A 16,312-nucleotide genomic window follows, 5' to 3' on the forward strand; every position below is an offset into this window, starting at 1 on the left:
AAAAGAAGTAAAGCTATTAGGGGTGACACTGAATGAAGAGGATTCACAGGCGTGCGAAATTAAAAAGAATGAGGCTTTAGAATACCCAGCACCAGCAAATGTATCAGAATTAAGAAGATTTTTGGGATTAACTGAATGGTTTAGAAATTTTATTAAAGATTTGCAAAGTTGACATACCATTTAACAAATGCGCTTAAGGGAAATGGGAATAACTTTAAGTGGATGGAGGAAATGCAAAAAGAGTTTGAAAGTATGAAAGAATGTTTAAGAAATTTGAAAAGTTTAAAGATAACTGATTATAGTAAAGAATTTTTGCCGAGAACAGATGCGAGCAACGTTGGCATGAGAGCTGTGTTTTTGCAGAGAAACGGATTGAATGAGTGGGTTCCGGTACAGTTGGCTTCAAAAAAGTTTACGCCAACGGAAAGAAGATACGCTATATCAGAAAAAGAAATGTACGCAGTATTCTGGGGAATTAAAAAGTTTGAATACGAACTCAGAGGAAGAAAATTTAAGATTGAGACAGACTATAAAGCTTTGAGTGAAATTAGGAATAAGGCAAATTTTAATAATGATAAGATCAATAGGTGGATAGAGAAGATACAAGAATTTGACTTTACGATAGAATACAGAAAACCGGAGATAATGGTTGTTGCAGATTCATTGAGCCGCATATATACAAAGAAGATAGTAAGAAGAAACAGATGTAAGAACGTGCAATTAAGCAACAGGAAGGTATGTGGAATAAGCATGTAATCGTAGAGAATGGTTTGAATTATTGGAAATTTGATGATAATAAAATGGCGCAAATCCCTGAAGAAAAAGACAGGCTTAAATTGATAGAGAAATATCATGAATTGAAAGGACATAGAAGTATGATAAGTGTGTATTACGAGATGAAAAGCAAATATTATTGGCCTTGGATGAAAAAGGATATAGAAGCCGAACTTAGTAAATATTAGGTGTGTCAGATTAATAATAGAAAGAAATCCGGGGATGTGATTTTGTAGCAACAAGCCGATATTTAGAAAAGGTAGCATTGGATTTGGTTGAGTATAGAGAAGAAAAAAAATACATCGTTGTAGCTATCGACTATTTTACGAGAAGAGTTTGGAGCAGAGTAATTGACGCTAAGGCAGGTAGAAGATTGTTGCATTTGTTAAAGAAATGTGTGTCCAGGGGAAGAAGCCCGAAGAAATAATTACGAACAACGGTAAGGAGTTCGTTAACGAAAGGTTTAGACACCTAAGTAAAGTTCTAAGTATTGAGCACAGGAAAGTAAATACAGAAGCTCATAGGAGCAATAGAAGAGTTGAGAGGGTTATTGGAACGTTGAGGGAGAGTATAGCCAAATCGAAGGTAAAACATCCGAGGAAAGAGTGATGAAGAGCATAGAGATTTATAATTAAAGTTTCCATAGTGGAATAAAATGTACGCCGGTAGAGGCTGTTCAAGATACATCGGGAAAGATAATGATTGAAAACGGAGCTGAAGGAACATACGCGAAGAGATTTGTTGCAAGGAAAAGAGAAAAGTTTTATAGAAATCAGATTGTCCGTGTTGCGAAAAAAGAAAATTTAGGAGGTCAGACCAAGTATATGAAAGGAAGATTTGTTGATTTGGGAATGATATTAGAAGTATGCCCCAGTGACTTGTATATTGTTAGGCTTGAAAACGGAAGGATAATTAAGAAGAGGCCATATGATTTAAAAGATATAGAGAGGTGGGAGTAAAGTGAGACTAACCGTCTGGAGGGGGGATGTTATATATTTAGATATTTTGACCCCTCATTACGATAAATAAATACATCAGCTTTATATTCCTCCTAAGCAACTATAAAAGTTTATTAATCGCTTGTCAATTTTATTCATAGATTTATAGTTGCGATACGCTTCATAGATATTTGCAAAGTTACTATATTGTGTTTTACTGTATTATCGTTTGAAAAAAAAAAATTTAATGATTATTTATTGATAAAATTACATATATTTTGTTGCGATAATATTTTCTTCATGCCAAAATAATACTATTTATGTTTCCATTTTTTTGCTATTATATTTTACAATTTTTACAATTGTAGTAACTTATTTTTTCACTCTTTATATTATTTTCTCGGCAAAAGAGAACTTAAGGTCTTAATTTTTGAACTAGGGTTTTTTATTTTTCTTTGTCCTTTTTTAAAAAAAATGAAGGAAAGAATTCGAACCAGATAAGAATTAGAAATCTACTACAATCCACTAAAATGCAAAAACAAAATCAGTACTGCAAAATAAATAATGCAAGAATGCGAATAAAACGTAAAAAAGAGTGTTTGCTTATATGTACTTGGCAAGGTTGTAAAAGAGCTATTTCTATTTGGCATGATACTTTCTTTTGCAAAATTAAACTTCATTACATATCTCGTTATTATTACTGTATCTGTGGATTCAAGAGTATCCCAGTAAGTATATTTGTCAAATTTTAGGATGTAAAAAATCTAAAACTTTATTATTAGAAAAATTAAACGAAATGGACATCTACAAAAAGTATTTGAATTCTCTGAACATTATGCGGTAAAAATGTAATAGTAGAAATTGACTAGGCAAAGATTGGTAAAAATAAATACAATAGAAGCAAATTAGTGAAAGGATTACGGTGGTTTGGCATGGTAGAACGGACACAAGAACGTAGAATTATAATAGTTCATATTGAAAAAAAGGATAAAAACTCTTTCTGATCTTTTATTAAAATATGTAAGTAGAAATAGCATTATATATAGTGTATGTGGAGATCCTACCGTTCTTTGAAAACCATATTTGGACAACACCATATGGTCAATCATTCATTGCATTAAGTTACTCAATTACAAGAGTACATACCAATACCATAGAAGATAATAGCGATTCCCTCAAAGCTTCTATTCCAAATAGAAATAGATCAGTGGAGAGTGCAAAACCTTAATTGTTTAGGTATATGCTTCAAAGTAATTCTTTATAATTCTGTATTTGTGGCATTATTAAATTTATAATTTTAATTTTTATTACTTCCTCAGCATTTTTTTTAAAAGGGGGGAAAAAAATAAAAAAACCGTGGTTCAAAAATTAGGACCCAAAGTTCTCTTTAGCCTAATTTCGTTATGTTTTTAAAAAAAGCGACAATATCTTAATCTTAAATATACAAAGTCATATTTCGATAATTTTTTATTTCCGATGATTACACAAAATCTACTTCTACTGTAAATTAAGGAATTTTATTTATAATTTTCCCCATCCTTTTAATGGATTTAATTTATCAAAACTGTATATTTTGATGTTTCTTTTCAATCCAATAGTAAGTGAATTTGATTACTAAATTTGACTACAATGATTAGGTGGCCATTTTTTTTACTTTTTAAACGTAAAACTAAGTATCTAAAAAATGTCAAAATCGGGGTTTAAATTTTTTTTACCATTTATCAAACATTTTTCAAAAACATTTAACATCTAAAAATACTTAAACATATCATTTTAAAGCATTCGGGATTTCCTTATTGGATCATATATAATTATTAGATATAAATTTTGCGTTTTATTTTTGCATAAAAATAGAGTATCTTTTTGTTAAAGATCATAGTCATTCTTTTTTAATTCTTTCTTATAAATAGCTTTCAAGACAAAACAAAAACAAATCAAGTCAAGTCAATTCCGTTTTTTAAAGGGGAGGCATGCTCCATTGTACTATAAAAAGGTTAGTTATCCTAAAAAGTTTTGCAATTGAGCATTGAATTCATGTAGAAAAAAATTTAAAAAATTTCTATGAATTTTTTATTTAGGATAAGCATTGTTTAGTTAAATTTTGAATTTAATAAACTTTAGATTCAAATGTTTTTATTATTCTTGCAAATTATATGAACTATATATATCTCTTATGTTTATAACATTTAGAATCTTATGTTAGTTATTTTTGTCATTTCCTTTTGTCGTAGTATTCATTTTATATTTTTAGTATATAATTTAAATATATTAAAAAAAATTTATATTGTTGATATATAGATTTTTTTGAATATATTTCCGTTGTTTATTGATGTGAACATTAGTATTTACATCTAACCTTTCAATTTTTTCAAAAAGTTTTTTGTGTCTTATTTCTTATTAACCATAAAGTTCTTCTATAACAAATAACGATGCTACATAAAAACAATTATTTAATGCATTAATTTTTTATGTTTGATTAACTATTAATATTTGTCTTCCTTGCAAGATAAACTCAAAGAACATAACATAAAAGGCATATTTTTTCTTTTTTAAAAAACTATTTATTAAATAATATTTTCGGTTTTTTAGTGCTTAAGAAAAAAATTACCCCTTTATGTTTCAATATTTTTTATTGGTTTTTAGTACTAGTCTAGAAAACAGTGAAAATAATTTACTGAGAATAAAAAGGAGTCCGACAAAAGACAAACTTGATAGTCTACATGAAAAAAATAACGAACATTATAAAACAAAAGCTGAATCTTTTAAGAAAGGATTCTTTCCATATGAAAGAATAACAGATGCAAAAAGTAAAAAATCTATAAAGAAAACGCAAAAGAATAAACTTCAATTGCTAAAAAATTATGTATTTAATCTACGACAACTTAATTCGATGTTAAATGTAGCAGCAGAAAATATTGATCCATATAGTATTCGTTTACTACGTTTTGATGAACTTTTGCACGAGTGGGAAAATGAGAAATTGGCAACGAAATTTGATCAAATTGAAATCAAGCTAACCGAAGAACAATACGATGTTTTTAAAAAAAACTACTACTATTGCATAAACTGGTTATGTAATTATCGACTTATTTTACAAAATTATTTGCCAAAGAGTAAAATAGAAATAGCGCAATCTTCAATGGGAGAAGACTATAAACAATTAATAATAGCATCTATGAATTCAATAGAACGAGCTATGAGATATTATGAAAAATTAAATCCCAAAAACATAACATACAAATATCATCATAAAGAAATGATATTTTATGGTACCTTGCTAAGTGAAAGATTCCCATATTTGTTTAATCATTTCGATTTGGGTGGTAGATTTATAAACATGTATGAACTGATAATAAAACAGTTCAAAAAAATAGACGAGAATGATGATAACATGATTACAACATTATACATGATGCCAAAAAAAATAACATTCTTAATAAAACATGTCGCTACGTATCTAGAGAATACCAGAAAAAAACTAATTTGTTTGAGAACAAAAATTAATAAAGTAATTTATTAATTTTTATAGATAAAATCATGCAATAAAATATGAATATTCATTGTATATAAAAAATTTATAATTGTCTTGTAGTTCTTTTCATGTTATTGCAAAGAAACTTGTTTTCTTTAATTACAAAATAAAAAATCCAATCAAAAAGAATTTTTTACAATTTAATCAAATGAAAAATTTCCAATCACATACTTTATATAGATTCCCCCTTTTAAATAGGGCTATGCTAGGTTCGCTCACATGTCGTTTATATTCACTATTCTTGTAATCTTAACATATTATTTCTATTTGTTTCATACTTTGACTTATTTTTACAAGATCATGGTTATTGCATAAAAGACATCTTTTGAATATCAAATGCTTACTTATAGATAAATTTTAAATATTAAGGTTTCGTAAGTCCGGTAGTATTGATATAATTTATGGTGCAGTTAGCAAAAATACTATCCTATGACATGATTATTATATATTAGCATATTTGTTATAGATTGTAAATACAAAATTCATTTAAGATATAATTTAAAGAAGAAATACTTATTTAATGAACTTATTTAGAAAAAATATTACTATTATTGTGTAAAATCTCAATAGAGGGTTCTATAATTCATTAGGGGGTTCTTGAGTTTTTTGGCCTTGAATAAAATGAAATTTTTTTACTGAACAACTGTCAATCGAATTATTTTATTTAGAATTATTAATTAATCTATATCATTTTTTGATATTTTTCTACTCCAAACTGTAAGTGGTTAATTCATACTAATCTTTTTAAAAAATTTACAAAGTAAATTTGTCTTTCGTTGTGTAATTAGTGTTAATATTACGAATAAATAAAATTTAAATGTTTTTTTAAAAAAAGAAACTGTCTAGAAATCGCAATATAGACAAAAATTTCTTGCTTTTATAAGCTCTAGATTTTTCTTTCTAATAAAAGTGTATATTATAATATAATGTTTTCGTCTACTTGATAAATATACTTTTTTTTTGGACGATGATACTACTAACTGATTCGCATTTATAAATATCAAATTTTCACAAAAAAATATTTGGTGTTCCATAATGCTGCTACAACACTTGAAATTTTAAAAAATATTTTTCGTGTAAAAAAATAAATTTTACTTAAAACCTCATATATAGTTCTATATAAAGTTTTGACTTATAAGTAATAGCGATAAAAATAATTTTTATACTGTGAATGAGCTATTGTAATTAAAAATTTGCATATTATATTTTAATCAAAGTTCTAAAATATTTTCCATTGGCATTTTAGTTGTATGTGTTCTTTTTTAGCTAGCCACAATTTACGATTTTCTTTGTGTAATCTTTTGACAAAAGGCCTTCACTGTTTTTATTTGTTCTGACTTTAGGCTCAGATCGTATGAGGGTAAATTTTTTCGAAAAGCATAATCATAGGTTGCAATTATACAAATTAAGTTGTAATTTATCAAAAAAAATTTGAGTCATTATTTATTTTTTTAAATTGTCTTTAAAAACATTTTGCCCCTATGATTCAACTAAAACTACTTTATACTACATCAAAAACATTTTAAAATACACTAGAGGTAATATAATGACTATTAAAAAGGTTATAGCAACAAACTTAGTAAAATATACATTTGTAACAAAAAAAATAATATTAACTAAAAAATTATAGTACATTGCTCGGTACAGATACAGTGTATATAGTAACTAAGTTATTAACTTTATATTTAGTTTGGTAAGTTTAAAAATAACAGAAAACTTATAGACCTACTCTTATTATTTTTTCACTAAAAAATAGTCACATACAGCATAAAAGAATACTATCAGTAAAGGCTTCTTCTGGCTAGAGAGCACGAATAACGATTATTGAAGCACAAAAAAAATCAAGCAATAACACAGCACAAAAGAGGTAATGTAGAGCCCCTACAACTAATAAAATGCTAAATCAAAAGTAATTTGTTAAATACTAATTCCAAAGAACTATTGGTTTTAGAATTAAATTTGTCGGTAATGTAATAAACGTACGAATTATGGAATAAGAATTAACATAATATCTCTTTAAAAATCGACTTAAAACTAAATTTTGTACATGACCGTTTGAAAATCGATTTGAAAATTTAAGGACCCCCCACTTCAAAATTTGGCACGATTGACAAAACAAATTTTGTTGAAGGAGATGAGCTTTTTAGTGATGATGTTTTTGAACATAGAAATTAATGAAATTTTTATTTTGGAAACATTTAATGATGCTGAGACAGCGTGTATCTTTCTGGCACGCAGTTCATTAATAAAAAACAACTTTTTTTTGTACTGTATGCAACTCTGAAAGGCCAATGACATTGATTAGAAGAAAAAAACTTTTAGACAAATATGTTTGGAATTGTACAAAACCTTATATGGCTTCTAAATCTGTGAGAAAGGATTTTATTTTTGAAAATACCATTTTAAGTTTTTATAAAATTATAAGAATGATACATAAGTACATCAAAAAAGTTTCCTTCCTCGATATATTAAATGATCTTGATCTAGACAGAAAACCCGCAAGTATATATGGTTTGCTCTGCAGATATAGCATAATCGAGGAAGTGACCAATAATAGTCAAAGGTAAGGAGGTCGTGATGTGTTCGACATCTTTAAAGTAGTGGAGATCGACGAGAGTTTATTATTCCGTCCAACTAAAATCGTGGTAATCATACCATAGGCCAGTGGTATGTAGGAGGAGTGGAAGGAGGTTCTAAAAAGGCCTTTCTCGTCCCTGTAGCTAGTAGAAATACTGTTTTTCTTCTCGAGGTAATACAAGATAATTTAATGCCTGGTTTTATTGTGATCACTGATCAATGAAGAGCATATGGTGCCGCATTAGAAAATCACAGGGATGGAGCAAGGGACTGTGAATCACTCTATCAATTTCGTAAATCCTAACGATGCCGAGACACTTACTCAACAAATTGAAGGATTTTGGTCTCTATCAAAGAGAGATATTCGGTCTAGACATGGAATAAACCAGGACGACCACTATTAGTAAATTTTACAGTTTCTATGGTCTTATCAAATACCAAAAAAGCAATAGAATAATCGACTTTTATATTATTCAAAACAAATTGTTAAGTCTCTTTTTTTATAATTTTTTTTATTTTTTCCTTTTTTAAAGTTTTCAAAGCGGGTTCCAAACGGTTATGTATCCTAAATTTCAATTGTATAAAAAGTTAATTTCATACTCTATTTTGAACATAATTACTGCCTAAGACAGCCGATAATATAGAAGAAAAGCTGCATTAATGTTCTTGTTGAAAATTTATAAAAAATGCCGGAGTAATGTTTAGTAATAAGAGGTGTATGTCTAGATCTTAAATGTGATGTTATTCAAAAAAAATGAATCAATAAAGTTCGAATGTTAAAATAAGAAAAAATTTACAAGAAAAAAAATTAAAATTTAAAACATATTAAATTGTTAAGTGAATTTCAGACTTAAGTACGAATTTTCCCTATAATATAAACCGATACATCAATTTTTTTTTAATTGTCACTTCTCAAGAGAAGTTAGCTAATGGCCTGACGCATTATCTCTCTTATTTTTGGTTGTATAGTATAATATAAAAATTAAAATTTTTTAATGATGCTTATAATATGCACTTGATACGATTTTACTTGCTAGCTCCTCGTCGGTCTGAATATAATATATTTTTACAACATTAAAATTTTCTAATTTCTATCTTGCCTTGTAAATTTATAATACAACCTCCTCCATTAATAATTAAATAGTTTAGCTTTCAGCTTTAATTTTATTTATAAAATGACAGGATATTGTTATTTCTTTGCTTGGAATATTAATTTAAGTGAAATTTTTTTTTTGCTATAACTACTTCTATTAACAATGGTAATAGAGAAATTGTTGCCTGCGAGAGAGCCAATAAAAGATTGTTTTATAGAGAAGAATATTATTTGGCTTCCTTATTTGGAAAGTTCTTTCTAAATGCTATTGTTTGTTAATCTGTAAGCGATAGCAATAGACAAACAATAAAAAATATGCCGAGGAAGGAACTAGAGCCTAATAACAAACGGATAAGATATACCCGGTAGCAAAAAAGTTTAATCTGCCAAGAAAAATAAATTTTAATGGATTTTGCTCTACAAAAATTTGTGATTAATAAAAAGTAATCCAAAAATAAACAATTTTTCTCGTGTCTTCTTATATAGAGAGTCGTATTTCCCTCATTAATAGTAGTAGTTAGATAAATAGTTTTTACTGTGCGAAATTTCTATATTTACCCATATATATTTTAAAGTTACTTTACATATCTCCTCGGGTTGTTTGCAAAAAACGTTCTTTTTTATTTTAATGGCTCCGCCATATTTAAACTTGATATCCGTGGAAATAAGCCACAATTTTTAAGATATTTTAAGAGGTGCAGGAAGGATGTCTTAAAAAAATATATAAATATAATAAGGTATGCTTAATGTGATTTATATTTCTAGTGTACTTCGGTATTTTACGCGTTAGCGCTCCAGCTTGTAAGTAGATTCTATTCTCCATGGTCTTTTTCATATCGGCTTCGTTTACTCTCATATAGTAGTCCAAATAATTGCTTTCTTGGCGGGTGTCATAACGTAACCCACTGGATGTACGCTTAACCTTCCTAGAGATTCCAAGTCTCTAATATTTGATTTGTGAAATTTAGTCACTAAAACGTTCAATTGATTACGTAGATAATTATTTCTGTTTTAACCATAAATTAGGGTCAGTTGTTCGCAGGGCAACATCCTAACTTAACTTATCGTTTTTTAGCGGCTGTAGATTTTCCTGTGACGTGACACCTTTTTCTATTATTCTGATCATTTTGTTTTTTTATATGCACGACAATTTCCGCATATCATATTATATCCTTATGTCTGTTTACAGTCATGTCGGTTCTTATTTCCACGTCTTTGTTTGCAAATATCTGTCGTATTAATTGGTTTATTGGTCTCTTTTGTTAGGCTGCACTTTATATTTTTCACACAGTAGTAAGTGTGTGCATTTAAAAATTTCATTATAAGGATATACTATGCTATTACCAATTTATAAATTTGATTCCTACATTTTAATATTGCAAAAAACTTGATTTTGTTCTTTGTCTTAAATTATAGTTATTTACGTATGTCCTACCACGTTAAAAAAACAGGCTAAAGTGCACTATAGGAATATTTTTTGAACTAGGGTTTTTTTGTTTTTTTTTGCCCCTTTTTTTGAAAAATGGAGGAAGGAATCAAAACAAGAGAAGAATTAGAATTTATATATAATGAACTGATAAGAGAAAAAACAATAAATATTTGTAATCAATGTGGAGGTAAAATACGTAAAGTAAGTAAGAAGGAGTATTTATTAACTTGTACTTGAAAGGGATGTCGAAAGACAATTTCTATTTGGAATGACACTTTCTTTAGTAATTCTAAACTTAGTCATTTACTAACATTACAAATACTTAATCTGTGGATTCTTGGGTATCCCAGTATGTATATTTGTCAAATTTTACATTGTTCGAAAAAAACTATATCTACAGTATTAAAAAAACTAAAAGAAATGAACATTTACGATAAGTATTTGTCATCAATGACCATTATTGGAGGAGAGGACATAATAGTAGAAATTGATGAGACGAAGATAGGAAAAAATAAAAACCACCGAGGCAAGCTAGTGAAAGGATTTTGGTGTTTTGGAATGACCGAACGTACGTTGGAACGTAAAATAATACTAGTACATATAAAAAAAGGGATAAAGAAACTCTAACAGCACTTTTATTAAAATATGTAAGCACAAAAAGTATCATACATAGTGATATGTGGAGAGCCTATAATTCTTTAGGTACTTTATTTAGCCAACACCATATGGTTAACCATACATTACACTTTAGAGACCCAATCACGGGAGTCCATACCAATACCATAGAAGGTAATTGGCGTTCTCTAAAAAATTCTATACCTAATAGAAACAGATCAGCCAATAGTGCAAAACTATATCTGTTTAGGTATATGCTTCAGCGAAATTCTTCTACTTCAGTCTTTGCTGCTTTATTAAAACTTTTATTCTACTTGTTAATTTATTTTCTTCCTCTCCATCTTCCTTCCTCCATTTTTCAAAAAAAGGGGCAAAAAAAAAACAAAAAAACCCTAGTTCAAAAAATATTCCTATAGCGCACTTTAGCCAAAAAACATATTAATACTTTTAAATTCTCGTTTTCTACTTCCTCTTTCTAGCTTCTTATATTTATTTGATCAGTGTTCTGCATAATTTAAACTTGCTTTCTATTTTTTCGCTTTTTTTTTAATTCTGTAATCTAAATAAATTTTTATCTCTTCGATCGTTTTTTCTTTTTTATATCTTAGCAATAAATTCAATTATCTATGCTATATCAAACAAATTAAAATTTTTATTTCTCAAAATTGATGCTTTAAACTCGTATATATTATTAAAAACATATTTCTTTGTATATTTTCACACATACACGATTCTTACTTGTAACTCTTTCTTTGATATCACCACAACAAAAGAGCTCGACACGATGCAATTAATAAAAACATTTAATATTATCTATCAAGTGGAATGTTTCTAAAAATGAATTTCCTTATTTTTTGTATTTATTTTTAAAATCTCGGAAATTTAGTTCCTATTGTGTGCCATAACTATTTTTTAAAAAAAAAATTTTCTCATTTGCCGATATTCCGTAATTTTATGTTTTAAAAAGATTATTTATTTTCTTCTTGTTTAACCATTTATATTTGTCGTATCATGAGGTCTTAAATAAAGGAAATATATAGACGAAATGTAAATCTTTGGAAAGTGTGATAGATCATAAAAAAATTTACAAGATGAAGACTCTAGTTTTTGAATACAAGAATCTTTTTTACCCTTTCGTGTACCTATATTTATTATTAGATAAATAGCTAGTCTAGAGATTAATGAATAAAATTGCAGATTGAATTGGGAGATCGAACAAACTTTGAAATTGATTATTATTGTTTTTAAAACAACAAGAAAACTAAGGTCAAAACAAAATTGGCAAATACAAGATATTTTTCTTATAACATAGGAATAAAGACATCAAATATTACATCTTCCGAACAAACAGAGAGAAAAAATTTTAAGTTATTAAGGAACTATTTTTTAAAATGAAACAATATAATGAGATTCATATGTCATGACTGAAAATTTTGGTTCTTATAATCGCCGTATTGAACGGTTTGGGGTACTTTTTCACAATGGGATGAAGAAAGATATATAGTGGAGGCGAACACTTTAGAAATCGACCTCAACAAATAACAGCACATTGGACACTTGAAAAGGGAGAAATTTTGTAAAAATTGATATTCTGATTTTAGAATTATATTACAAGTTTGTTTACGAAAGAGTAAAGAAGATATGGAAAAATCATCATTGGAATACTGATATAACCAACAAATAAAATTTCTAATAAATATAATAGAACGAGCTATGGAATATTTTGATAAATATTATCCTAAAAAATTATCATACTTCCATCTTAAAGGCAAATATTCGACGGTAATTTAATAAGTGAAAGGTTGCTATATTTAATTGATCATTCCGATTTAGCTTAGGATTTAATAAAATTTATGACTTGATAATAGAAAAGTCTAAAACATTGACGACAACAATGATGTATAATTAGAACATTGATGTAAGATGTCTAAAAATTGACTTAATCAATAACACATGCTATTTAGTATTTAGAGAACCCCGAAGAAAAAATCAAATGCCTATGATTCAAAAATAATAAGTACAATAGAAATATATAATTGTTCAATTTTCTTTTACTCCCCTATTTATACTAAATACTAATTTTTAAATCAAAATGTTAAAAAACAATTTACTAGTACGCAAAAAATACTTTCATATAGATTTATTTTTATCAATTTACAGAAAAGTGTTTAATTTAAATTTATTTTGATTTTCTTTTTTACTATGTTGGTGTCTAGTAGATGTTCGAATACATAATAACATCTATGTAATTTCACGTTCTTATGTAGTATAAAGTTAAAATTGTATGATATAATTTCATCTTTATTGCATAGTTTGCGGTAGTTTCTATTATATTTTTTTTCAATGAAATAAAAATTAATTTTTGCTTTTTTTAATTCATTGGCTTTTAAAGATATATTAAGAAGTAAAATTCATTCATATGTCTTATATGCCTTTATTGTAAACTAAGCATGTTTTCACTTTTAAAAGATTTTTTATTTAAGTATTATATATTTCCTACATATTTTATTTTGAGAAAAAAAATTATTATAATATATTCATTTTTGGACGTTATGCTGTTTTGTTTAACCTTTTTAGTTTATTGTTCTTCTTCCAAACCCAGCCGCTTCGACATTAGAAATCAAAGATAAACTAAAAAATGGACACATAAGATAAAGGTATTAAGGAAATTACCCTAAATTTTTATATTAAACACCAAAAATAAACACATGACTTGAAGATATAAATGATATTTTTATTATGATCTATTTTGTTATTAGAAATTTTTACTTATTTTTTTTACGTGCAATGAGCTTTGTAAAAAAAGTTTAGACATTTTTAAAATTTGATTTTTTTATGACTATTATATTTGCGTAAAAATAGAGAGTAATTTGGTCGCTAGAAATTTTGAAGAAGTAGCAAAATATGTTTTTGTATTTTACATATTTTAAATTAAAGAATATAAATTTATAACACATTTAATTCAAATCTCATACATTCTCGAACTTTAAATGTTGTATATATTTTATGATTTAATTATTTACGTATTATGTGGTAATTTGCTATTTCTTAACGTTTTTGTTTATTTTAAAATAAAAAATTTATTTAATAATATCAGAAAATTTTATAGTTTTGCCATTATATTTTTCTATAAATATATTTATTTTGATTTTTTGATGTAGGATTTTTTATTTATATTCTTCTTAATTTTTGTAAATGTCTTTTTTGAATCTTATTTAATACTAACGATTATGTTCTTTTTGAAATACAAGATCGTATAGTATTCTTATTGTATGCAATATTCTTTTTTGACGAACTATTAGTATTTGTCATGCCTCACATCGGAAATTCCAAATATCTATATTTATGTCTTTATTTTTTAAATTCGTATATAAAACTACAAAATTATTTTTCAGTTTTTTGTTGTTAAAGAAAAAAATTTTACCCCTTTTATGTTGCAATATTTTTTATTAGTTTTTGGTACTAGTTTAGGAAACAGTGAAAATGAAATACTGAGATTGTGGGGGAGTCAGACAAAAGATGAACTTGAAAATCTACATGAAAAAAACAATGAACAGCATAAAGTCATTAGTAATTCTTTTAAGAAAAGGTATTCTCCTTATAAAATTAAAACGGAGATATCAAGTAAAATATCTCCTGAAGAAAACCCAAGAAAGAACATGAAGTCGCTAAGAAGATATGTTAATAAAATTAAGCAATATAATCATGAGTTGAATGTTCAAAATCGAAAGTTCGATACTTATGGTCATCGTTTAATAAGGTTTTATGAGCTTTTGCGCGAGTGGGAAGATGAAAATTTAGTAACTAAAAGTCATCCTATAGAAATTGAACTAAGCGAAGAACAACGGAATAGTTATAGAAAAAAAGACAAATTTTGCTGTGAATGGTCGCTTGTTTTTATGAGTATATTGCAAGATTATTTGCCGAGGTGTAAAGATAAGATAAGAAAATCATCAATGGAAGACGAAAATAAACAATTAGTTATATTTACAATAAATTCAATAGAAAGAGCTATGGAATATTATAAAAAATTAAATCGTAAAAATATAAGATATAAAACCCGTTATTACGAAAAAATATTTTATGGTAATTTGATAAGCGAAAGATTGCCATATTTATTTGATCATTTCGATTTAGGCGGAATGTTTATAGAAGTTTATGAGCTGATAATAGAACAATTCGAAAAAAATGGCGACAAGGATGATGATACGATTATAACATTAAGAGATATGGCCGAAAAAATAACTAGATTAATAAAATATGCTCGCGAATATTTAGAAAAAACCGAAGAGAAACTTAATTTGCTTGAGAACCAGAAATAATAAATTTTTATTAATATCTTAAATATTAAATCATTTGCATATAATATGATTTATTTGTAATTATTGTAAGGTTAGTCGCCAAACAAAAATTTATGGGTTTTATACGTTACGTTTTATTAGTAAATTGTTCATTTTTATAATACTTCCTTGTAGCAATTTGCTTAATTACACGTTTGCGAGTATTTTTAAAGTGCTCTATTTTTAAGGAAAATGGAAAGATGAAATGTTATGGCGTATCTGTAAAATACATATTCAAATCATAATTGTTTGTACACTAAAAAATGTCAAATATCTCAATTGTCTCCGAATGTCATAATTCTTCTGTTTGAAAATTTATGATGGGTAGCGTAGATTTTCCGAATAATAGTATTGATAATAGAAAAAATTTTCATGTTATGTAATACATAAAAATTTGTTAAATGTTTAAGTATTTTTAAATGTGAAAATATAATAACATCAAAAAATAAACAAAAATAACTCTTTTTTATAGAGAGAAAGAGGTCTTTTACCACACGATCAAAAAAAATTTTAAAATAAACAGATAAAATGATCACGCCGCTATAAACCAGTATATACTCCAGATAATGTCCACTCGTTGTGATCTTATTCTAAACATGATTATATAAGACCGACTGTGGGAAGCCGGACAATAATCAACTAAAGTTTTGTTAAGCGTTCGCTATTTTATGTTTAAAGAATTGAAAATTACACTGACAAGCATGTCAATAAACGAACAGGTTGAAAAACGTGTCTGACCCCGGATATCATAAAGTATAATATACATGTATACTAAATATAAATGAATTGAACAACCTTAATTATTCTAAAGAGACAATACATTTTTTAAAAAATCTTTGTGCGGTAAAAAAATAGAAAAACAAATATGCTTGCTGAAATTTTTCATGCTTTCTGCTAACTCTTTAAGTCACAAAACACTTCATGATGAATATTTGGGACGTTTGTGACTAGTTTTAATTGTAAGCACACCTGGGTTATAATTCTTGCTTCCAATTAAAGCATATTTACCGAAAT

General features: G+C 27.0%; 2 protein-coding genes across 2 annotated transcripts; both read left to right on the forward strand.

The window, feature by feature from the left end:
• Positions 1–4,326: 4,326 nt before the first annotated feature.
• On the forward strand, positions 4,327–5,232 carry VNE69_09167 (uncharacterized protein; the record flags this gene model as incomplete). The annotated part of the gene is made up of 1 exon (XM_065474688.1): positions 4,327–5,232. One exon carries the CDS (start codon positions 4,327–4,329, stop codon positions 5,230–5,232), a length of 906 nt encoding a protein of 301 aa, XP_065330760.1.
• Positions 5,233–14,389: 9,157 nt separating this feature from the next.
• On the forward strand, positions 14,390–15,280 carry VNE69_09168 (uncharacterized protein; the record flags this gene model as incomplete). The annotated part of the gene is made up of 1 exon (XM_065474689.1): positions 14,390–15,280. The coding sequence occupies one exon, from the start codon at positions 14,390–14,392 to the stop codon at positions 15,278–15,280; it is 891 nt and encodes a 296-aa protein (XP_065330761.1).
• Between the last annotated feature and the right edge of the window lie 1,032 nt (positions 15,281–16,312).

Source organism: Vairimorpha necatrix, chromosome 9, assembly GCF_036630325.1.
Source record: "Vairimorpha necatrix chromosome 9, complete sequence".
In the NCBI taxonomy this organism is placed as follows: domain Eukaryota; kingdom Fungi; phylum Microsporidia; family Nosematidae; genus Vairimorpha; species Vairimorpha necatrix.